This window comes from Thermobia domestica, chromosome 17 (assembly GCF_964235325.1).
Source record: "Thermobia domestica chromosome 17, izTheDome1.hap1.1, whole genome shotgun sequence".
NCBI classification, from domain to species: Eukaryota; Metazoa; Arthropoda; class Insecta; order Zygentoma; family Lepismatidae; genus Thermobia; species Thermobia domestica.
In genome coordinates, this window is record NC_137470.1 from 68,684,733 (window position 1) to 68,711,514 (window position 26,782).

Here is a 26,782-nt window from a genome sequence, read left to right on the forward strand (position 1 = left end):
TACGATTTGCTGAGTCCCTAACTTTTTGGACAGATATTATATTCTCCTGGAGTAGTAAATTTCATGTGTGTTTCCCATCTTGTACAGCTTTTCCGACATTCTCTAAAATTAGCATAAGAGTACTAGTATTTTGGGGCATAACCATGAAGCCATCGAGGTGAAATAGCGAAACAAGTAAAAATTCATACATGCTAAGGATACCTCTAGATCAATGTCTGTTCCGAATCTCGAAGCAATAATCCCTTCTTGTAAACAAGGAACATAAAACAATATAAAAGACAGTCTTTACGAAATACTGTAGAGATGGTATTTGACCAACTCCCGCGATACTATGTGAAAATTCTTGACAACAGAATATATTCAAACCGTTTAGAGAGGAAAGTATACGTAAGGAACTTTGCAACATCTGAAAACCTTCTCGTGAAGTATATTTCGACCTCACCAGATGGAATATACATAATCAAATTGATCACGTGCTAGTAGATAGAAGACAGTTTAGCATAATTGATATTCGGTCATTCAGAGGAGTTGACTGTGAAATTGATCACTACCTGGTAGCAACGATAATAAGAAAGATATCAACATTGAATAAAGAACATATTCAACTCGTAAAACGGAGAGGTTTAATTTAAATAAATCAGAGGAAAGCCAGGCGAAAGAGGAATGCTTGATTGAAGTGTCGAATAGATTCTCGGTTTTAAAAGGTTCAAAATACACTAGCGTTAAGGATACCTGGGTTGAAATGAAGAAACGCAAAAATACATGGGAACAAACCATGGTTTAGCCAGGAATGCACTAAACTAGCAGAGAAGAGAAAACTGGCAAAACTGCGTTGGCTACAAAATCCGAATGATATAACTACACAAAATTTCGCTGACAAATTCGGCTAACTAAATTTTAGCTAGAGGAAGAAAAACTGTGTAACAAGATATACAAACTCATTCTACTTATCCGGAACAAGGAGAATTCGCCACAAAAGTGGAAAGAATCAATCATTGTTCCAATTCAGAAGAAAGGCGATAAAACTGATTGTAATAATTACCTAAGCATCTCTCTTCTGCCAACATTCCATAAAATCCTCTCAAACATTCTATTAGCAAGATTGGCCCTATACGCAGATAAAATTATTGGAGATTATCAGTGCAAATTTAGGTGAAATAGATCAATTATTGACAGTATATTTACCATTCAACAGATAGTCGAAAAGAAATAGGAATACAATACCCCGGTACATCACTCATTTATTGATTTTAGAAAGCCCTGCGATTCGGTTAGAAGAAAAACATTGTACATCATTCTTACAGAATTTGGAAAACGGAGAAAGTTAGTTGGATTAATTAAGATATGTTTAAATGAATCTCAAAGTAAAGTCCGAGTAGGATAATTCTTGTCAACAAGCTTTCACGTTGAAACAAGAATATGCGTCGTCGCCAATATCATTCAACTTGGTTTTGGAGTACGTTATAAGGAAAATCAAAGACACGAACCAAGGCCTAGACTTGAATGTTTTTTTTTTTTTACCTGTAATTAGGTGTAAATCAGTTTACATCACGGAATGATAGGAGAGCAGTAGAAAGAAATGCAGAGGTGTTATTAAACGCTTGCAGGGAATGAGTTTAGAAGTAAATGTACAGAAAACTAGATACATGCAAGTTCGCCGGGATTGTAGCACTGGTAATTTTGGAGGCGTCAAAATGTGAAATAATACTTTCGACAAAGTGGATACTCTCGAATATCTAGGATCAATATTGGCAGACCAAAACTATATCCACGAAAGAATTAAATGTCGAGTGAAAGCTGGGAATTTGTGTTATTGTTCTGTTGAAAATCTTTCGTCGTCGCGAATTCTGTATAGGAATTTGAATCTTGAAATATATAAAAGTATATAAGAACGCAAACTAAAAATATTTGGGAATAAAATATTGAGACTAATATTGAGAGGAATGGGAATGGGGAGTGGTGGAAACTTCATAATGAGGAATTGCATAATTTATACCGTTTACCAAGCATTACTAGGGTCATTAAACTAAGGTGGATATGTTATGTAGGCAGAATGGAAGAAAGTAGAAAGTAGGAATACTTTTGAAGTTTTATATGGAAATCCAATCACTAAACGACCATTAGGAAAATTTGGCGCAGATAGGGGACAGTATAAGATGGATTTCGAAGAACTAGGAATACAAAGTAGAAACTGAATCGAGTTGCTACATTCCATAGATCTCCATATATTGCTCCATAATCAGAGGAATCCATGGATCAACAGTGTTTCCAACAGAACATCACAACAATTAACTAAATTAAGTTCGAGAAGCTACTATTATTTATTAGAACAACTCTAAAACTGAACTCAACCATAATAACTTTTTTGAAAAACTTTCATTCATTCATTCATTCATTCATTTTATTTTCATCCTTAACTCATACATGAAGCTCGAAGGAAGACGAGCGTATGAATCGGACACGTCAATAAATGGGATACAAAGAAATAGTTGTTACATACTAAAAAACAATTCCCTAACGGTGTTATATGAGAAAAAAATACACTATACAATCTACAAGTCGCATTTGGCAGACGCGTATTCATCCACAGAATAAAAACAATTGTCCATTAAATATATTCATTGACTCATTGTTACGAATATCTTTAGGGAGGTTATTATTTATAATGTGAACCTAAATATATGGAAACGTTTTGAAACAATACGTATGGCGATTTTGAATGTGGAGATTTTCCCTATATCTGCACTATACAGTATATTTCCCTATATTATGACAGTGAAAGTTTCCTTTATTTGCAAGGAATGTATTAAGATTTTGGCGCGTGAAAATTAATAACTGTAACACATAAAGACATGGCAGTGGTAATATTTGTAGCCTTATAAAAAGTTTTTTTTTTCACGGTTCGTCTACTCTCGCATTGGCTAATATAATGACAACTTTTCTTTTGAATTCGGAAGATTAATGCACTTCTTGAATCATTTTCCCAGAGGAAGATGCCGTACATTAACAAAGATTGAAAAATACCAAAATAAATGCGTCTACATCTATTTATATACAGAATATTTTAAATAACTTTCAAGACATAGACAACATTATTGAGTTTTTGTGCTAACGACATAATGTGGGCATCCCAAGTAAGGGTGTTACTTATATCAAGATCTGAAAAAAAAGTCGTTGCAGTTACATACTTTAAGTCAGAATTCTTGATTGATACATTTGTCATGAGTGTGTTTGTTTCGTAAATGGTGAAAGTTAAAAGCCACCGATTTTTCTGTATTTACTTTTAAACCGTTTAAGGTAAACCATTTTTGTAATTTATTTTGCAAATCACACACACACCCACACACACACACACAACACAGAGAGAGAGAGAGAGAGAGAGATAATGAATGGCTGTAGAATTAAACAAGTGTGAAACAACGATAGATTCCCAAACTGCTTTAATACAATACTCAAACTTCAGATAGTACATTTATAACTAGTATTACTATAAATAGTGGTTGCAATAGAGGAATAAGAATGAAGAAAGAACCTGCTCCTTTCACATTGAATCCATATGAAAAAAAAACTATTGCTCGCTAGTTCTTACTATTTTTCCTGTATGGAGATTGACATTGAAATTTCAAGTGCTAAACAACGTCCAACGCTTCTAGTTAGAGTAAAGAAATAAAACCAGTGATGACATTCTTGAGGACTGAATCTATTAAAAGAACCGCTTATTACTGTCTATTCCCATTTTATCCATTATTCTATCAGTGCTGTAACCAAATAAATATACATTTCACCACTTCAAGTTTGAATATATAGATAGAGGCTGAAACATAACTCATTTTTGGAACGTTGAATCTGTGTTGGAAAATTGCTTTTCGATATCTCTTACCGTTCTCCTTTGTTGGAGATCAATATTGAAACCGGAAGTACTTTAGATTTCAACTACTTCCGGTTTAGTAGAGTGTTGTGGGGTGAGATCATACGTACTCTTACGACGTTGAATCAATTACAAAAACCGTTTTTCGCTATCTATTACAGTTTTTGTTCTATGACGAGCAACGTTAAAACCGAAAACGTTCGATTTCTAACATTCTTTGTTTGAATAGAGGATTAACTGAGTTTCGAGCATCCGTTTAAAGAATTTCAACTTTAGCATACAAAATATGGAATGTGCATCCTGACAATAACCATTGTATGATCATATATCCTGTAAACTCTAAACGTAAATGTAATTAAACAAATTATTGATTATTATTTAGTCTTAGAAAATGCGTGAGTTACCGGAAATACACACACGATGTCGACAGAATTTAAATTTTCAGCTTTAACCTAACCTAGCCTAAAACTCAGACAATTTTCGTCAAATATCTTACTTGTCTCTAGCCTTAACAAAGCTATTGCGACAAAATGATCCGAATCAGATTTTTAAATATGCTTTTCCTCCTTTGGGGAGCACGTTTGTGTTGAAATATATTTTTGGTACGCCATTAATTATTTCCTATTAGGTATTAAATAATTTAATTGAAAGCGTATGCTTATGTCGGAACTTCTCTTCTAATTTGATTTTTCCCGTTATTTAATTTTCTTTTTCCTTACCTATTACTTAATATACAAAATTCTTACAGATCTTCAGTCCTTCCACTCCAACCTAAGCTCTTTTAGCATTTCCATCAAGATAGGTATCTTAGGTTAGTCGGTTGAAAGCGTGTCTTAGTGAAATAAATAAGTAAATATGTTACCTTCGCTTAATTGGTAAACTTTTCACCTATTGTCCTAAATGTGATGCCTCTTGTACTCCAATTTCTAAACTCAAACTGTTTCTCCATAATTCCCTTATTTGATGCCGTATATAGTCTTCTGAAGTAAGAATTAAGCTATTTTTTCTAATAATTGGCTATAATCTGTAGAAATAATTTATCACTGAGATGGTCTCACCTGCTATCATCCTCAGATGTTGCCTAATATGAGATTTATTGCAAATTTGTAAAACTAGGATACGTTTCGAATCTCTTACCTCTGTCCATTGAGCTCCCTCTCCAACAAGCCAAGCCTCTACCTTGTAGGCCATCACGGGGGCTCCTCCGCGATGATCAGGCTTTGGCCACGTAAGAGCAACCCAGTTACGGCCACTATCTGTAGCAACAGGCTCTCCACCAATTGGTCCTGGAACATCTGGAAAAATCAATTGAGGAATGAAAGATAAACAATTTAAATATCTTAAAATAAGCAGAGAAGTTTTATCAGATTATTAAGTTCGAGTTATTTAGGTTAAGTAAATAAGCAATCCTGTGCATCATTTAAACACGTCACAAAATAGCAAAATAATTTTTAAAAATTGTAGGTCTACACAGTAAAACAAGAAAAAAAAAAAATTCTAAGGGTCTTATGCAGAGTCGTTCTGATTCATGATTAGTGTCATACTAAAGAGTTCACTAACATATGTTTCCTGCAGTAGTCAGGCGTTTAGTATGACGCTAATCATACGTCAAAAAGACTCTTCATAAGGCCCTAAACGTTTAAAAACCCGGTTTTCAGATATACTGACCTAGTAAGTTCCCTTCACATGTAGTTATTTTAACTATAAAATAAAGTTGCTGGTCTTAACTCCCATACTGAAGTTGACAAAAATACCAATCGCAACTCATATATATAAAGAGAGAGAGAGAGAGAGAATTAAAAGCCTAGCATACTGAGTGATACGGGGTAATTCAAGCCACGAAGAAAGCTAACTCAGCTCTTCCAAAGTCATGCCTTTGAAGTTTAGTTCTTAGCTTCACAGAACTCTGTAGAGCTGCATATTTTAGCATGGATTCGAATCCTGTCTCCTAGCAGTTATTCTTTAAAGTAATGAATCTGCATGTTATTGGAACGAACATTGATGTATCATGTAGGGCTACAGATTAAAGAATATTAAAATACAACACAGCTACGTAATATATGAAATTACAAGGCCAACTAGAAATAACTAGTTATTTCTCGAAAGCCTCGTAAAATTAAATCGTACATACTAAACCAAATCACAAATACTTGTCTTGTCTCTAATGTGGACGTCGTCCTTGGTTTGATTCTCGGGGAAAGCAGAAAAATTAATTTCACAATTGATTACTTTCTTTAATTATCTGTCTTCTTTACAGCATAGTCTAAAGCGCGTAATGAGCTCCCTCGTGGCTAAATGGTTAGCATACGCGCCTTTGGCGTGGGGGACCCGGGTTCGATTCCCGGCGGGAGCTCATGTGGTTCGGATTCCACGTTAATCAGTAGGTCCACGTCTCATATAGCTTTGCTGCTAAAAGGGACACTAAACTAAATCGACAACTCTAAAGCGCCTAAACATGGGGCGTTAAACAAATCTTTATTTTTCTTTAATATATATTATTGAGTTGAGTTTGAGTTTATTGTCCCGCTCATCAGCGAGGCTATATGAGACGTGGAGCTACTGACTAACGTGGAGTACGAACCACATGAGCTCCCGCCGGGAATCGAACCCGGGTCTCCCGCGCCAAAGGCCCGTACGCTAACCGCTTAGCCATGGAGAAGCCCAATATATATTATTGAATAAACAGCAATATGGAAAGATGTTAATCAAGGAAACTACTTATTTAGTATTTCGAACAGTTTTGCAGTATTTCATTATGTAGGAAAAAAAGTCAATAAATTACAAAAGAATATAGGTTACTTTAGCAATGCAAAACTTGTCAATTTCATTAGGAAATGAAAGGTTGACATTACTTGCCATCTTTTAAATAATTGGGGAGGTAAAAAATAGACTTTGACATGAAATTCGACATGGAGTAATAGCGTGGTGTTGTCCTTTATGAAAACTTACTAATAATGGGAAAAATGGTTCAGTAGCCGCCATTCAACTCATCACTGCTTATTACGTGGGTCAGTCAGAAAGTTAGTTGCATTCCTTCGTAAATATTTTCGGTCAAATGCTATTTTGATGAAACTGTGTAGCAACACTGTAGACATGTAGCTGTATCGTGTGACGTAGCGGCTTTCTCGAGGTAAGTGGAAGCGCTTTGAGAATCAGTCGTAAACATGTCTCAACAACTGCAAGTGGCGTCCAAATTGGAAATGCGTGCAGTGATTTTTTTTTTTTTTTTGTGGGCGAAAAGGTGTAACTGCACTGAAATTTAGTGACAGTTGCATGAAATGTATGGTGAAAATGCAATGCCACGACAAATCTGCTTGATAATGCAAGACTGCATGCAGCACAACAAAGTGTGAATTTCTGAGAAATGTTAAGTGATAAATGTGGGATCACCCTCATTATAGCCCAGACCTTTCACCGTGTGGCTTTCCGTGTGACTTCACCGTGTGGAGGACGCATGCGAGACGAACTTTCAAAGCAACGATACCACTCGGATGACAAAATGAAAGCTACAGCTCAATAATGGTTATCGTTCATTGGACGGGATTTCTTTGCAGAAGCGATAGAAAAACTTGTACCACGCTTTGATAAATGCTTAAATAACGATATAACTATGTTGAAAAGTAGACTGGGAATGGAACTTTACGATACAAATAAAGTTATTATAAAATTTCTATCCTGTTTTATTTTCTTAATCAGTGCAACAAACTTTTTACTGACCCTCTATTATTATTATTATTATTATTATTATTATTATTATTATTATTATTATTATTATTATTATTATTATTATTATTATTTGCACATGGAAGAAATATTAGCGGCTATTTAGTATGCCAGAAAACTTTAAATTGAAAAAAAAAACTTTTAATAGCAAAGAAACGATGAAATCTTTCTCGTTGATCTAGTCGCCGACATCCATAGATGAGTGGTCTGTAGCTTTCGGTTGCACATTACAAGCTGGAGTTTATCCTGAGTAGGAGCTCCACTGAAAAACATGTGCATTTTTTTACTACCCACAGCGTTTGTGTTATATCCACGTCATTTGCATTATATGAAAAAGTAGACCAAAGTGAGTAAAGTCAGTGTATTACGATAAAGTATCAGAAAAGAAGTTTCAATACACCGCGAGGGGAAAAAAAGCAAAGGCGATTACATTTAGTGGTTCAGTTTTTTATTGAAAATAAAAATAACAAAAGAAAATGGGTAATGCGCACACACTCTGTGAACCAAAGTTCAATGCTCGGTAATTGGATTGGAATTAAGCGCCTTTCAGAACCAAGGCTACAGGAGACATGGATCTAAAGCTTAGGGTATGCTTTCGCCGGGAATCGAACCCGAATACGCTAACTGTATAGCCACGAGAAAGCTCAGTTCGCTGTGGGAGAATGTCAAACGGACTACACTGCTTCAGATCCCTCTTTAGTGCACAGCATCCAATGCGTTTGCAACGTGTTTTTATGATTCGTGCGTATCCTTGGAATACGCTGTCCATGTATTTAAATTTGGATGGCTAATCGCAGTGCGCTGCAAACGTGAAAGCAATAAAAACGCACAGAATACATTGGCTCGAGCGTATTTGGTGCGTTTCAGAACAATAGATCGCCTGCTGTTTCGGAATCAGTAAAAGATGTCTAAGGGAAGGAATGAAAGGAAAGACATGTTACCACACAAGGGGATTTTAGCAAGACCTTCATGTCTTCTCACAAGAAACCAACTGAAGCAGGTCATTCTGACTCTACCCTTCCGGCGCGGGAAATGAAAAAAGAAAGACCTGGAAACTCTGACTGGCACACAATATGATTTATAACTCTGGCGAAAGAAAAATTACCGAGTAGCCACCTAGGTCGCGTTCGCTGGGGAGAAGGTAAACCATCGGAAACGCATCCTCGTATAGCCATAGTCTTAAATGCTAGGTCTCATTCTATGTAGCATCTCTGCTCACTGCTAGAGTTAGATACAAGTCAAACAATCAATCAACAAGTTTGAAGGTGGAATAAGGGTGAAAAGTAACCACTCAATATCCTATACTCCTAGTGACTTCCCTCGTGGACATGGAGTTAGAGTACTCGTCTTTAGTGAGAGAGGCTCTAGTTCAATTCCTAGTGGGATCACATAGGGTTCGGATTCCACCATGATCCCAGATTTGTGTATTAATTATTATTTTCTTACTAATAAAATTCCAGACAGAACTGAAAGAGTCTATTTAATAGGGACACAATATCTTAGAAACGAACTTCAATGGTTATTTAGTTTAACGGTAAGTTTCATCGCCTATTACATGGAAATAATAAGTTTAATTCTGCTTGAGAATACATGTTATTTGGATTCTACATCAAACTATGAACATGTTAACTGGTCACTGGATAACGAGCGAACTCTCTGCGAATGTGTGTCCATGTTTGATTCCTAATAGGAATATTTGTCACGGATACAAACTCAAGTAGTAGGTTGGATTTTATATTAAATAACAATTTATTTGTTACGTTATAATTTATTTGCTTCATTACAAACAATTGATTGGTATTTGCTCAGTAGGTCCCTCTTTCCGTTTCGTACAACCTTGATGCTGGAAGGGAAAGTTAAACGCCAACTCTACCAAATCAAACGGTTCACCTTTGATGAAGTTTCCGTGATGACTTTTTTTAAAAAAATATAAACATTCAGAATCTTTAAAAACTTAAAATGAAACGAATATTTTGTTAAAAGTCGTGTCAGGGTCTGCGTATTATTGGTATCACCTCTTCACAGTACTCTTGAAACTGAGGGAAAAGGTAGAAAAATGGTAATCAGAACGGTTTGCCAAGGGATTAAGGAAAATATTACTCGCTAATGAGTCGAGATTTAACTGTTCCCTTTAACTAGTTTCCAAGATGTAGTTCGAAATAATGGCCTATATATTGTTGTGACCCAATCTGTGTCTTTGACTTCGTTTATTATGGTTGATTAGATGTAGTTCAGAACACCTTTCTAGTGCCGATGTTTACATTGTATGCATTTCTAGATTTACAGTATGCGGCCTAACCATTGTAATGCGTTGAAATTTCAAAGCAGTCTCAGTGAGAATTAAACCCAAAACCCCGCACACTAAAGATGCGCATCGAAGTCACTAGGATAGTGAATAAGATTTGATTAACTTTTTCTCTACGGAAATCCGTATTTAAACCGGAAGTACTAGTAAATTTCAAGCAAGCCCGGTTTCGGTAGAGTGTTCGGTTGTAATAATGTTCCCTCCAGACCCTGAATAAATGTCAGAAAACTGCTTGTCGCTTTCTATTACCTTCTTTTATGGCAATGAATGTTGAAAAGGAAATTGTTAACTTTAGCTACTTTCGTTTTGAACAGAAGATTAATGGAAAAGATGGAACCGATTCTTGAAAAGCTGAATCCATTGCGAAAAGCCATATTTCCGTACTTTTGACCGTTTTTTTTCTCTACGGAACTCAGTATTAAAACCGGAATTAGTACAAACTTTAACCAGTTTTGATAAAGTGGCGGGTTGTTGTGGTACGTTTTCTTGACACCTTGAATCCTTTACAGAAAACCGCTTGTCGCCATCTAATACCATTATTGTTTTATGGGGATAAATGTTGAAAGTGTATATGATTAATTTAAACCACTTCTCATTTGAATATATGGTACCTATTCTTGGGAAGCTCAATCCATTTTAAGAAACCGCATCTCGACAAATCTTAAGATCTTTTCATATGAAAATCAGTATTAAAACCGGAGTTTTGATGGTGTGTTGCGGGTTGTAATGATGTACTCTCTTGAGACTCTAAATCGTACTGGAAAATCACTTGTCGCTATCTAACCATTTTCGTTCTATTGCGACAAATGTTGAAACGGGAAATTGTTATTGAGGTAGCATATAGCAGTCTTTTATTTTGAGTGTTGTATAAATATTTATTTCTTTTAATTCTGAAATTCTTATCAAGATTATTTTTAGCAATGATCAAAATGTGAAATATATACTTACTATACAGTCTTACGCCTTTTATTTGGTTTTCAGTATTGAAAAAAAAAATGTTGTTTCAATAAAGTGAAGAATTCCAGGTAACATTTTAGATGTATGACAGTTGAAGAAAGCATAATTATCCTTTTACTAGACTGCGCCTGCGATTCTGTCCCTTGATTTTAACCCTTTTTTTTTCAGAATTTTCCTTGAGTTTTGTCCTCTTGAATGTTGTCCTTCATTCGTAATAATCTGTTTAGTAATTCTAACAGAGTCTGTAAGAAGAATAACTATATCTTCAAAACACGAAATGAAATCTTTAAGTTTTACGTCCCACTGTTATGCCGGCTAGGATAAAGAAGAAAGTAATGATGAGAAATGAATGAAATGGTGAAATGAAGAAAGTGGGAGAAAACGGAAGAACCCCGAGAAAACACACGCACACGGTGTTTGTCCATCACAAAGCTCACTTGGCGTGAGCTGGGATCAAACTTCACATAAAAGGCGCCACAGTTAGGGATACGCATGAGATAAGATTTGTGGCTGTCTCGTCTCGAAAATGTGCTGTAAAGGTGATGTCTCGACTCGAAAAATGTATATTTCTCTATTCTAAGAGCCGTGTCTCGACTCGAATTTTGTCAGGAAAATCCTGTTTCGACTCGTCTCGTGCGCATCTTTAGCCACAGTTCACATACTCAAGACATGTTTGGCCATATTTTAAGTAAACAATGCAATAGGACGCATAAGACGGCCCTTAAGAAAGGGTCTTAGTCTTCTACATCACAACTCCTTTCTCGGCATCACCTTATAAGATAATTTGTCTCCTATACATAATTCTATACTACTGTATATGCAATAGCATCATATATACACTTCTATTTTCATATTTATATTATCAATGTAAGTAGCAGCAATACAAAATATCAAATATTGAAATAATTTTAGGGTCTATGTTTTGTGTAGAGTTCCAATCAAATCAAAAGTTCAGATAATCGAGGATAAGGATCGTCTTATGCATCCTCTTGCATTGTTTGTTTAATATGTGGCCAAACACGAAACATGCCTTGAGGATGTGAACTTTGGCACCTTTTACGTACTACGAGCTTTAGCATATCGGAGATGAACTACTGAAAAACTGAATAAAATTTTGTTTTGAAATGATTTGATATAAGATCGAATTAAGTTTGTTTTATGTTTGATTCAGTTACAATGTCAAACTGCTTTCTTGAAACTGAATCAATCAATTTTCCATTTTTCTGCAGGTATTAAAAAAAAAAAAACATTCATTTTTACTGAACTAGATGCGAGTAACACTGCTAATAACAGAACTGTATCCTAGTAATTTTTCCGAGAAGAACAAAATAATAACTTCTAAATTTATGATAAAACTGAAGGAAATAATTATTCTTCTTACAGAATCTGTTACAATTACCAAAAAAAGTAATTCCCTAGAATAAATTCCTTCTGCACAGAATTTCCCGTCTCCAAAGATTAGACAAAACGGGAAGATACCGTTTGAATAGAGGGTTAATAGAGAATAAGAAATCTATTCCTGGAAATTTGAATCTATTGAAAAATAATCTCGATATCTTTTATAGTTTTTGTTCTATAAAAAATCAGTATTTGTATCTTATTTTATTCCTTTTTTTAAATTGAAACTGGAAATAGTAAATTTCCCCTCCCCTTTCGTTTTAGGTACAGTGTTGAGGATAGTCATAGTGTGATGCCTTGAGACGCTGAATTGTTTGCAAAACAACCACTGAACGGTATATGTTTCTGTTCTCGTTCTATGGAGATAAACGTTAAAACAGGAAATGGAAAAACAGTTTGAACCTTTTCCAGTTTGAATAGAAGGTTACGGAAAATATGGGACTATTCTTGGGATGGTCAATCGATTGCAATAAATAGCTTCTTGACATGTCTTTTCGTTTTTTCGATCTCATACCTGTTGATAGATAGACGGACGGATATAGCTGTTTTATGAGATTTCCGACACTCACGCATAACATATTTTGGAAGTCTAAAAATAGTACACAGTGCTAAAAATCACTAAGACATCAAATAGATGTTCAAGATAGGCAAAATCACATCAAATTGCAACCCTCAGATGTTAAGTATTATACACACTAAAAGATCATCGACATTCTATCCAATATGATCTATACGCAAGTTCGGTAATAATATAATTATACCAAGATGATTAAGTACGAGAAAATAATTAGTGGCATTCTATCATAATAACAGATGATAATAAGTATGCTGAAAGATATATGATGAGGACACATGACTATATACACACACACTTATACCTTAATAGTGTTTCAGCGAAGAGCTAACAATCAATAAGTCATGAGCTAGTGTCATATCCACACATTCTTCCAAATTTATATCATATGAGCTGTGTGTGTGGACTCTCATTCGATTCTGACCCATCAATCAGTGTTTATAAGTGAGTTTTCTGTCACTTGCCATATTTTACCTCCTATGTTTTCTTCCTTTTCTTTTTAATTTCTAAATCTTCAAGGTGAAAACCTCAATCCATTACGGGCAGAAGGTTCATAGGCTTGTGTTGAAACGGGACGTTTAAAGTCTAAATATATCGTAGTCAAGTATATATATAGTCTCATGTACTATCTGCTTTCAGTGTGAAAGCCATTCAGTTCCATTCCGGTGGGCTTATGCGATTGGGATCCAGTGGTGTATTTTGTGGGCTACCGGGCCTACCGGCGGTAGCCCTGGTATATTGCAAAATACAGTTCTTATTATATAAACTAATTTATTTTGTATACTAATAATTTTTAATTCTTCAGTATCTTCTTTCAATGATACAATTTTCTGACAACTTTGTGTATTTAGAAACATCCACTATCTTCTTTGCCTGCAGTTGACATCGCAATACAGCAGAAACATCTCTGCAGCAAGAATCGTGTAGCTATGAGCGTATTCCCCTTTGCTCCATCTACACCCGAAGAGTACGAACGAACTGCTAGGTAGGACCAGTTGTCTCTAGAGAAATCGGTTTCTTGGTCATGAGCGAAGAATAAAAGAAAATTATACGAGTTATGATAGAACATTTTGGTGTCTGTGGAGCCTCATTCCGTAGTCGTTCCGAGTCTCGTCTACGCAACTCAAATTTTCTGTTCTACAGTATTTTGCGAGAACCGGCATAGCTGTAGAATTACTTGTTTCATTATTTGCGTTACGTTGCTAAGGCTCTTACAGACTGAGCCTCCTTCATAGGCTAATTGCCTACCTCGACGTTCTTTATTGCTCGCACAACTTCCATTAACTCTGGTGAGTGGGGTTACAACCTATCCAAAGCATAGGCGTAATTAGAGGGAAACTAGGCTACCTAGCAATTACTCACTATTCCAAAGAGGGAGAGCTATTATTATTATTATTATTATTATTATTATTATTATTATTATTATTATTATTATTATTATTATTATTATTATTATTCATGTACAGGTTTTATAAAGGGTTAGTGGTAGCCGAAGCCAGCAAATCAGTATACGCCACTGTTGGGACCCCCTGTCTCGTGTATCCTCGATGTTACAAAGGACTTTAGTTCACGCAATTCATAGTCAAATATACCTCAAATCTACAGATTACATGGTTAGCGCTTGCTTTCGGCGTTGGAGACCCCGGTTCGATTAATGGTAGGTCCCCATATTACTATTAAGTCTATCTCTTTAATAACCTCTCTAGTAAAAAAGGCACGCTAACCTCAAATCCATTTTAATTCTAACACACAACTTCTCTGTTGTGTATGGATAACATACTAAATTATTGAAATGTATTGACTAAGTGCCTTGAAAGCATAAACAAAGGCGATAAACTCAGTGATAAAAACATCTATGTCGCTTTACACCAAACGTATGATATATACATAAATCTGTAAATATTTCACTCAATCGGTACATAATACTGTTTTTTCACTCTCAGTAATATTTCCATCTTCATCATTTCTTCCTTTAAAGAAAACAAAATAAAATCAAGTCTTTATAGTGTTATATAACAAAGACAATATGAAGTAAAAAATGACGTTAGAATAGGTGTGATTAATTCAATACATTCCCTAATACACATGTTCATAAAATGTTAATGAATTTTTAACACAATTTTCTCTTATGTATTTCCCTTCCCTTCACTTGCATCAGTTTCTTCCGATGATTTCTTTTTTTACTGCAAAAGGTCATTTACTGAATAATTATTGTAGTCAACTCTGCAGGGTCTGTCCAGAAAGTAATGAGACTAGCCGTCGCGCGGCGCTCCAGCCGCCAGCAGCGCGCTCCCTGGCAAGGAAATTGGTAGTGGGGCCTCTAAGCTAAGCGACGCATTGGACATCAGATCAATCGTGTCCGAGCTCTGATTCAGTAAGGATCACGCGTGGAGCAAAAGCAGTTTTTGAGTTTTTGTCTCGACAGAAAACGTAACAATTGGAGCATTCGCATTAAAGTTTGCCTTCACCTGGGCAAAGACGCGTCCGAGAGGCTTTTTCTGGTCAAGAAGGCTTAAAAAACAAAAGCCTTGTCAAAGGCCCAAGTTTTCCGGTGCTTCAGTAAGTTCAAGAACAGACGGGACACCACTGAAGACATGGAGTGAACCTAACGCCCTGCAACGACAGGTTTCGTCAAAAATGTGGCGAAAGTGAAAAATCTCCTGAACTCCGACCGTCGTTTGAGTGTAAGGTTAATCGCCGAAGACCTCAATATGTGTAAAACAAGGTTGACAAAATTATTTCGGAAAATCTGCCATGACAAAAACTCAAAAAACAGCTTTTGCGCTTCGCGTGACCCTTATTGCATCAGAGCTCGGACGCGACTGAAGTCCAGTGCGTTGCTCAGCTTAGAACCCTCACTACAAATTCCCTTGCTGGGGAGTGCGCTGCTAGCGGTGACTGGAGCGGCGCATGACGGCAAGTCTCATTACTTTCTGGACAGACTCTATACATATCAATACTTCACTTGTTTCTCTACACCCCTGTCGTTCTTCCAGTCCAAATCCCTGCTCTTTTACACATACAAAAATCGTTTTTGTGGTCAATGATGTCCCGTTTGTTTTCCATACTTGGGCGCGGACATCCAACTCTCCACCAGATTTTTTTAATTTTAAAGACGGGTTTCCAGATTCAGTAAGCTATTTATTTTTATAATAAACTAAAACAAAATTTTCCACAATCAATTTCTAGCCTCTTTTAATAAATCCATATTTTCTATTCACATGTTAATTTTCTAGTGTGTTTGGTGGTAATTATAATAGAAGTCAGATATATTTCCTTAAAAGTAGCTATATTAATTAGCTAACGATATATATATAAATAAAAAAGTCCTTTATCGATGTTTCTTTACATGAAATGTTATATACGCAGGCAAGTTATTAGAAAGAACGAAATCCAACTAAATTATTCGCCTAGAACATTCTAATATTTTCATAACACTAAATTACAATAATTATATTTTCTCGTACCACCGCTGACAGTGTCATCGACTGTGATGGACTCTATTAAAGACATAGTAACGTTTAAATTTTGTAGCATTTTCTGATAATTTTACATTAATGTGAATGCTTACGCATGCTTGACTCGGACAACCCAATATAAAATAATATAAAATATATTATTCTGGAATATAAAATAATCTGATTAATGATAGAAAGCAATATAACTTACTTCCAGTGGCGAATATTCTTGTCCTCAGACAGAAATCCAGCTTCAATTACTAAAGCCTGTGACAAACATCTTGACATTTCAGCTAAACGAATAAAACTCAAGCTTTGACGCGATGTTGCCGAGTGCTAAGGGGAGTGGCTATGGCTAAGCAAACGAACTACAACACGATCGGGTGACAGAGGATAGACGTCGGTGTGTATAAAATAAACGTGGCAATACCGCTGGCCTCTCATTTGCTAGCAGGATTTAAAGGGAACTTGGAGCGCCACCTTCAAATGCCAAGATGTTTTTCACGCCGTTATCCAGTATGATTCAAGGACTTCTACTACAGTAGACACCTTGTAATATCTTGATTCGAACTTAGTACTCAGCGCCTAACATAATAACTTTTTAATTTAACTCGCGCCCAAATGGCTTCACGCCTAAACGTCCAGTGCATAAACGGCGGGGCAGAAATGTCCGCGCCCAAACGGCGGCGCTCAAACGTCACGTACCGTTTAGTTTTACGTTCCATGCCTAGTATCAATCTTATAAGCCGCTCCTTTTCTTACATACGGGCTACCTTCTACATTCAGTAACAATAATTCTTTCCGTTTGGTCACATTAGTTTCGTAAATAACTTCAGAATAGGACAATTTGAGTATAGTTTCCAGTTAATTAAAAAGAATGTAATTTTCTGTAAGTTTCGGTCATACCATCGTTATCCCCAAAATAAATATGTATTACCAAACAGAAAGAATTTTTGTCGCTGACTGTACAATTCTTTACTTTTCCTGCTGAATTTTCATCCCCTAGTGGCCTAGTAGGGATGTTTCCGAAACAGAAACTACATTTTTAAATTCTAGGCGAGACAAGAAACGGAACAGTTCTCTTCTCGGTTTCGGAACGAAAACGGAGATGTGACGAGGAATTTTTCGTCTTGTGGGAAACACTACATACACTCAAGTCTTTATATTTAAAATACTATTTTATTGTTAATTAATTAATTGTATTAACACGACTAATTAGTAAAGCGATTATAAAACGTAATATAAGAGCATTCATCAACGTTCAACGGGTCAAAGATACAATTTAATACATTATAGTCGTGACCTATATATTTTATAATTTAATATAATCAGCACACATAGTGCATCTATCTAAATATTTAATTATTATTATTGCAAATAGATTAGAAAAGATATAATGCAGGTCTAAAAATAGATCTTGGTCATAGCCATTACATATTTTAAAGGTGTAGGTTTAAACTAAACACGCAAAACGAGATAGTTGTGTAATTACTGTATTTCTTCATGATTTATGTATAAACAATCTTTTCAAAATTTATGTAATATGCACTGTATTAACCATTGTATTACTGTCTAAGCTCTCATCTATGTTCAGTATAAAATATAATAAATATATAACTGTTTACATTTTATTTGCAAAATTGTATTTAGTTTTAGTTACGCCATTTTGAAGGAAAGAAAAAATTCTTATATACAGTATATGTTCTAATACCTGTACTGCCTACATAACATATGGACATTCATATGTTTTAGCTTCTAAATATTAGGGAAGGTTGATTGCTAACTCTCAAGTTGTTTTTATGAATAACGTAATGTTAATAGCGTTATAACGCTATAAATAACGTAATTTTTAAAATTATTTGAGTGTATATCTCTCTCAACTATTCCTCAGTTATCCAAACATTTCAAGATTACTAACTTCAATATTCTACCAAGAGAACTTGCAAAAATCAAGTAAACAAAAAGACGAAAAATTCGAGAAGAGATTAGAAGCTTATCAAACATCGAGATGAGGCGAGTAAACCTCAATTCTTGCCCCATCTCGTCTCAAGGGCAGCACTACCTGTGAGTAAGCCTACCAGTAAGTGTAAAATTACATCAAAGTAACTTCATATTGGAATCGATTGGTTCATTGTATGGGTGACCAGTTTTTGTTTGCATTGTATTGCGTTGTAACTGTGCATAAATTGGTATAGGCCTTTATGGAAACTTAGAATATTATAAGTGAGTATTAAAATAAAGAACGAAATCAATACGATAATCATTTGGTAAATAGTGGAAAGTGAATGTAATTAATGGATTGACGAAATGAATTTTCCAATGATATACAAAGTTTGTTAAATTTTATTATATTTTCGATGTTGGCCTACGTACGTGACGGAAGCAGTTACAATCAAGCAGTTAAAAATACAATTCTTATAGAAGGAAGTAGTACAAACTTTATTTAAGAAAAAAAGTATGGCAACATAAATGCGATTGATTCTGTTGAACATCATTTGTTTCTAAAACGAGGACAAGTTCCAACATAAAGTTCCTTGTTGCTTCGTTTCTGACGAAAGATAGAGATGTTCTGACATTCCATGATTTCGTACGCGGAAGTGGTGAAAAGACTCGATGACGTTGAACGGCGGGCGGACCTACGGAAATATCTGAACCAGTAAAACAGATTGACGCTATTTTCGGAGCTGCGCTCCCGATATGGAGGTAACAAGTGGGTGCTTCAGACATCGTACTAAATTCAAGGCTTTTCAGCTATCTTACAAAGATTCCTAATTGTTCCAGTTGCCTATTGTTTAATTGAAATATTTCTTCTTCTTTTATTCTTCTTCTTCTTCTCTCTTTCTCTCTCTCTCTCTCTCTTTTCTTCCTTGTTCTGTACAAACCAAAACTTTCATCACGACTCTCTTAAAAAGGCCACATAAAATGTACATGGATAATGGTTGTGCTTCTTTACGCTCTATTGTTTAAAAACATTTCATCATAAATTTATATGGCGAAATTTTCTACAATATTTGGACAAAATCAGAGGTAACCTGTGAGGAAAAAGCAATGCAAGCTTCAAAAAATTTCTGGTTGTTTGAAATGACAAAAAGAAATGTCAAAACATTTGTCAGAAAATTCTAATCGACTAATTTGTTTCATTAGTTTGCATATCATGTCCGTCAAGTCGACTTGAGTCGATTCTATCGGGTCGATGCATAAGTTCGTGCGGTTTTGTTTTGGATTGGCAACAACACGGAGTGAAGCGATTGTTTATCGTTATTCCGTTCTTTTGCCGTAGTTTGAAGTCTGTGTGTTGTAAAACACAGGTTTTCTTGATTGTGAACGTATTATTGTATATATTTCAGGCAAAGTAATATGGAATGTCAAGTTGAGGAAAGTGATAATTTCCGTCACATTTTACTCTTCGAGTTTAAACGAGGATCCAGAGCAGCAGAAGCTGCAAGAACAATTTGTGAAGGGTACGGGAACGGAGCAATTGCTGAAAGAACAGCAGAGAAAAGCTTATCTTGACCAATGTCTTCCAGATTTTTTCCAGTCAAAATCAAAACAGTTCTACAGGCCAGACATTGAACTGCTACCTGAACGTTGGCAGGAGGTCATAGATAGTGGAGGTGAATACACCACTGAGTGATTGTGAGTTAATGTGAGTGACAGTAAAATGTATACAATGTATTGTTATACTCTCAGAATATGTTAATGATATGCCTATGTTGTATTTGCGTTTGAATTATCAGAACAGCAGAATACAAATTAAATATAAAATATAAAACCGCACGAACTTATGCATCGACCCAATAGATTTCATTAAAAACCTATTTTCTAGTCTTCCACAGAACAAAGAAAACAGTACTCAGAATAACTCGAAAAACGATTCTAAATGATTCCTCAGAAAGTTGGAGGAAGTTTTTGTGTTCCGTTTCTCCCTATTAAAATAAAATAAAAAAAATAAAAATACGTTGATAATTCTGGCAAACCAGTGTTCAGGAGACTCGAGTTTGTTTCAAGTTCACTCACTCTTTATAATTAAATTCTAATTTGTCACTAAAGCATGTTACACCGGGAGCTCGGTTATATGTGCCCTTCAGTGGGAGGATCTGGGTTCGATTAACGGCGGAACCTCATGCGGTTTGGACTCCATGTTAAGCTGTACCTTCACATGTCATATATCCTCGCTGTTGAAGGGGATACGAAAGTTAAATCAAACCAACTATATTACCAAGGATCAAGTCACATCTGAGTAGGTTTAAGCAATATATGTTTATTCACGGTTAATAAATAAACCAGACACCTTGGTTGTACACTCATGTCCAAAATGATTGTCACATATTTATAGCTCTCTTCTTGTAAGAATATAATTTGATAATGATTTTGCAGGGTACCTTTAATGTGTATACTCGGGAAATGTATACTTGTGGTAAATTTCACAGGAAAAGAATGATAAATACGAAAATTAGAGTGAGTAAAACAAAATGTTGCTAAATGGACAAGAAAGTTCTATTTTCGTTTTACTGTTCTTATTTACTACTCTTTTGACATAAAATTTGCCACATACATGTCTTTGCCGATTATACAGATACTAACATTATAAGAAATAACGGAAGAATTCGTTAGCAAATTATATTCCTACAACGCGACAATAATTTTGGACATGAGTGTACATTTTTATATATAACAAAACAAAACAAAAGAAATCTGATACAAATCTTGCATATTTGAAGATAATATTATTTGCAATAATCAATGGATAAGTTTCCAATAAACAAAGAGTTGCCACTTTGGTGAGGTTTCGTCACCATTGGCAAAACTGCTATGTAAATGAAAGGAAAGAATAGGAAAGAGTTACAATATGTAAAACATGTGTTTTACTTCGTAAATAGCATTACTTTAACTACACTTCTTCTTCTTTTTCTTCTTCTTCTTCTTTTTATTATTATTATTATTATTATTATTATTATTATTATTATTATTATTATTATTATTATTATTATTATTATGGGAGAGTTCCCGATATCGCACCGGGTTCTAAATCGCACCACCCCTAGTTAAAAAGAACAGTAATACTAACAAGCCATCTTGTAGTTAAATTAAGTACTTAAGCATATTTCCATAATTACAGAGAGTAAAGTGACGATGTTTAGTAAGTTGTGTGCGCGTGCAGTTGCAGTACAATATAATTGGAGTATTCCTTACTAATTTTCGGCGTATTTCACAATAAAATAGGGATTATGGTAGGAGAATTAGCTTATATTTCAATAAGTAGTAATAAACAAAATACCATTAATATTATACTGACAAACTGAAGTTATTCTTTTCTTAATTTGTGAGGTATATATGTAAAGAATATTTTTTAAATGATGTAGTTTCCCAAATCGCACTACTACCGTGTTGCCGAAATCGCACCAGTGCGATTTTGGCTCCCATGATGAATTAATTGTTTTTCGGTTACAATTCACACAAGGCGGGTACATGTCAATATGGAAAATGGTCTCCGGAGTCTATGAATCGTGCTTTGAAAAAATATATAGAAAAGAAAGTGACGCTGCTCAGCCCAATAGTAGGAGGGAATAGAACTACCAACATGCAACCACAAAGAACAGAAGTACTCTCATCAACTCCTTACAAAAGACATCTTGAAGAATATCAAAGACAATCAAGAGTATTCAAACGTGTGGGGAGATCTAATCCTTCTGAACAGTCAGCTAGGTCTGCATGTGCTTCAGGAAACCTTAACACCAAAAAGTGTATTCGAAAAGTAGATACATCCAAATCACGATGCTCCGAGCTACATATTCGCAGTGTTTCAAATGTGGCTTTTGAAATCAATGAACAAGATTGGTTTTGCGTTCTTTGTCAACAAAATTTAGTCGAAGATATGGTACTGTACAGAGAGTTTTGTGTAACACGAGTCTTGTGTGGGTGTTTTAGGAGATGAACGTGCATTCCAATGTGATGTTTGTGCACATAAGGTGTAGCTGTCTCTTTTTCATAAATATACATACTTTACGTTTCATAGGATTATGAACAATATTGCTCATTGGATCAACAATATGGATGGATATGTTTTTGTTTAATAATATGTTCTTCCTCGAACCCTGAGTTAAAAGAATGTGATTTATCATTGAAATATTAATTTGTTTTACTTTTAGGTTGCATTTCTACTTAGCTTATTTCTAAGGTGTTATTTCTGTGCTCGGCTATTTATACTGCAGTATCTTTTCTCTTTAAATATGTATTATACCTCATCTTCATATACGTAACGAAAATAAAATAATGCGATATTTCATGGAAATATTAATTTGTTTTACCATATGCATTACTGTAAAATTTGCATATATTCAAATGGCGGTGCGATTTTGGCTTCACATAGTACGATTTGGGAAACCTGTTGCGTAAATCGCACCAATCGCAGGCTTCTAAAATACCATCATTTTTATCATGATAATAATAAGATATCGTTACGAAATCAATGTAAAAGAACTGGAAAACTATAAAAGTTCAATAGATCAAAAATCATTTTAAATTTCTTCAAAAGTTTTGAATTAAAACCATTTATGTAAAATGTGGTGCGATTTTGGCTACTCTCCCCTATTATTATTATTATTATTATTATTATTATTATTATTATATAATTAAAATTAAAATTTATATAAAACTGTTCGATAATTGAAATAAAATGTTTGCGATTGGATTTATAAAGAAGCTGGACCTACCACGAAATTTTATGATTTCAACAACATAAAAGTTTTTTTTAAACAAATAAATTTTAATTGTTGCCTTTCAAATTAATACAAATTTTACGAAGTTTTAACAATGCAAATATAATCAGCAATAATGTGCTTTTATGTATAATTGTGCAATATTATTAAACAAAGCGAGCTTTTGCCTAATTATTTTTCATTTAAAATTTAGCTATCAAATATTGATGTAACCCACGGCCTCATTGAAATTTATAACATTCAAATTTATATTAGCAGTCTTCTTCTTCATCAATATTCGTATTAATAATAATAATAATAATAATAATAATGTTAATTGAGGAATATTTTAGTTTAATAGTCCCGAATAGTTCATAAATTGCCTTCAAAAGGAAGATCTCTTCTAATGTTTTTCTGTTGGTTCGGTTGGTTCAAAGTTCCCAAAATAGCTGACACATTTCCTCGTTGAATGGCTATACTAAATCCGTTGGGTGAGAAATGCTCTAGCTTAGGTATCTCCCGATTTTAGCGGTATGCATTGGCCAACTTCATTGATAAAATTAAACCCCTCTTGGCCTCATGAACCACTCGATTCAATTGCTATTGTAACAAACAAATATTTCTCCAATAGACTGATATATTTATTCCTTTCCTCGACCTCTCTTCGAACTGCTACGAGTGCTGGTCGAGTCGATGTATCTGGGACATTTGAGGGAGCATAAGTGAGTGCACAGGTGAAATCACAAACAAGCGCCCTCCTTCTTTTTTACCTGACAATAACGTCATTCCGTCAGGCCTCTTTCACTCATTGCGGCTGCATCCATTTGGTTCTCTCACTGATAAAACGCCTGCTAAAATGAGAGCTCTTAGAATAATACCATTTACACTGGCATATCGTGAAATCCTGCCAGCACTCTTTTTACATGATAAGCCATGCAATCCTCTGCTATCTACATGAGCGTTACATCTGGAGCAACGCTGATATCCACTCCTAATTGTAGATAAGTTGCTATTCAAAAACTTTCGTTTGATAGATGTAAACCCAAAAAAGCGATGGTAAGGCTTGAAGCCATATGACTCAGAGGGCTCCAAGCCATCAGAGGGCCCCAAATCGTGAAGTGAGATGTAGAGAAGGTACCCCACTTTAAGCTGTCTGCAGGAGGGCCCCTAAGCCTTTAGTTACGCCACTGGGTTCATCTCAAGATGGTTGGATATTTCTTCTTTCGAGTGCTGGGGGATATAATCCTACTAAATTAGTCCAATTGGCCATGCAGTCCTGCACATCTTGATCAGTACTTATGCCGACTTCCCACTGAAGAAGAGATCCTATTAATTGTCGGCAGCCATAAACTGAAGGGAGGAAAGACGGAATGGCAACATATAGTGCTCGACGAATCCCAAGACCTCCATTTCCAATCGGTAAAGAAGCTTGTAGCCATGATTTGTCGTCTAAGGAGCAGATGAGAATAGATTCTAATCCGGTTTTTAATTTTTCATGGAACTTCTTTAGTAAGTAATCTTCTCGCCAACAAGGAGAACATCGAAGGAAGTACAATAGCCTTGGCATTGAAAATGATGCTCGCAGTGTATAATATGCATAATGGGCTGAAATTCCGGCTAACCTGGAAAAGAATAAATCTTTTCTGATAATATTTTGCTCTGTGCATCGGCCAAGATGGCAGCTCCTAACAATTGCACTATATAATGTTCAGAAGCTGAATTCCTGGTACTGATTGATTAAAAATTCTGATCGAGTTTATCAATTGATCATTTTTGGCTCCAGAAAACTCACTTTGCATTTGGAGTAATTAAGAAATAAGCCAATGGTTGACGCATTAGTTCGAATATTATTTAATGTGTGCAATACAGCATCCGTATTTCCTGCTATGGTTCCATCGTCCAAATACAGAATGTTCATCTCTGTGTTAATGTCATTTACAATGGGTTGGAGAGTCAAAGCAAAAAGAGCCGGGCCTAGTGGACCGCTCTGTTGTACTTTTAGTTGTGACAACATGCATAAAAGTGGTATTTCATTTAAAATAATGGAATTTATAACTGAATCACATATCATGTTACAACGTCAATAAAACAATTCCATTATTTCGGTCAATTCACCGTTGGCGCTATCTCTAAATTTCATGGGTGGCTCTACGTATCCCTCCTTTATGATACTCCTTGTCCATGTTTATCAAGACGTCTTTCACTTTCAATGAACATGTACAGATGTTATGGTTATGAAGAATGACAAGGAGATTCATGTTAATATGTAAATGATGTGCTGTGTAGAGAGCGCAAGTTCAGATAGTTATTTGATATTTTGACTCATCCATAATTAGCCGCATTACGATTCGCGACGAACTTCCGTGTATTTAGTTTTCTCTGCATTTACTTCTAAATCCATGTCCCTGCAAGCGTTTAGAAAGATCTCTGCATATCTTTCTATTGTTTTCCTATCATCCCCTATTTAAATTACATCACCAGGATCCGTCATAACCTGGTGAATACCATTCAACTCTAGGCCCTGGTTGCTGTCTTTGATTTTCCTTATAGCGTATTCAGGACAAAGTTGAATAATAATGGTGACAAGGCTCATGGACAAAAATTTTCCTATCCGAACTTTACTTTGGGTTTCAAATAAACATATTTTAAATAGCCCTAATTTAATTAGCTTTTTCGGTATTCCAAATTCTGTGAGAATGTTGTATTTGGGGTATTCCATTACTTGGGGTCCAGGTCTTTCGCAGTTGTGAGAACGCCTAGACAGATGCAACCCAACTTACACATAACTTTTCTCGCAACTGACAGCAGTTGGTAGCCCTGATCCAGGTGTTTATTCAGGTAACATTGTAAAGTAAGTGACTAACGAAACAGTTCTCCATTCTAAGATGAATCTCTATGGTTCGGATCGTGTTTTCCAAAGAACACCATACATTTATCTTAATATTCCTGTGTATGTAATGTATTATTTCTTTATATACTGTATGTTTAGAGAAATAAAAATAGTGACCAAGCATAAGTCAGAAAATGCTTGAAAGTAGCTGAAAATATCAAATCTAGAAAACTGCTGGAAATAAGTTAGTAAAGGATTGCCTTCATTGAAAGACCTTCTCCAATTCTCTTCATTCCAACATATTTTTCTTTCTGGAGGAGAGAAGATCTTTCTTGTCACACTGGGTATGAATTGAAATTGAAACATTTGAAAAAGTTTCAAGCTGGCAGGGATTCGAACCCGGGCACGCCTAACAGAAGTTCAATACGTTAACCACTTACTTACCGCGTCACTTATCCTTTTATCTAAACTTTTAGCTAGTTAAAATCGTTGCATGTAAGACTATACAAACCTAATACTCGTATGAGACGACGTTCCTTATAAGTGTCACAATGACTTACTCGAGATTTCCTTCTTTAACTCAAAAGTAAGTTATATAGACCTTCGTCAATGAAGAAATTATCACGAAACGTTCTTCAAGTTGAGGCTACGTCATCGTTTCTAACTGCTCCCGATTTACATTACTACTATTCTTCCTCATCGTAACTTCTAATTTCCAAAGAAGAAGAGCCGGCAGTATTTACGCCGATCCCAAGAGTTTCAGTATTCGCGCGCTATCCTAGCCAGCTGTTTGAAGCTGGTCATGTAAAATGTACAGAAAAATTTGAGCAAGAGAACAGAACCTAACCAACCCCTGCGGGGCTTCTAACCCGTTCCTACTACTATTACTACTACTACTACTACAATTATTATTATTATTATTATTATTATTATTATTGCAAAGACGAGACTTGGCTACATATTTTATAGTT

General features: G+C 35.3%; 1 protein-coding gene across 4 annotated transcripts in view; it reads right to left on the reverse strand.

Annotated features, from left to right (window-relative positions):
• LOC145674687 (uncharacterized) overlaps positions 1 to 26,782 on the reverse strand; it is a 1,315,729-nt gene that overhangs the window by 628,704 nt on the left and 660,243 nt on the right. For all 4 annotated transcript variants that reach the window (XM_081744920.1, XM_081744917.1, XM_081744916.1 and 1 more), the window contains one exon: positions 5,006 to 5,163. In XM_081744920.1, coding sequence (XP_081601046.1) covers positions 5,006 to 5,163 — 158 coding nt within the window. The remainder of the gene's footprint in view (positions 1 to 5,005; positions 5,164 to 26,782) is intronic.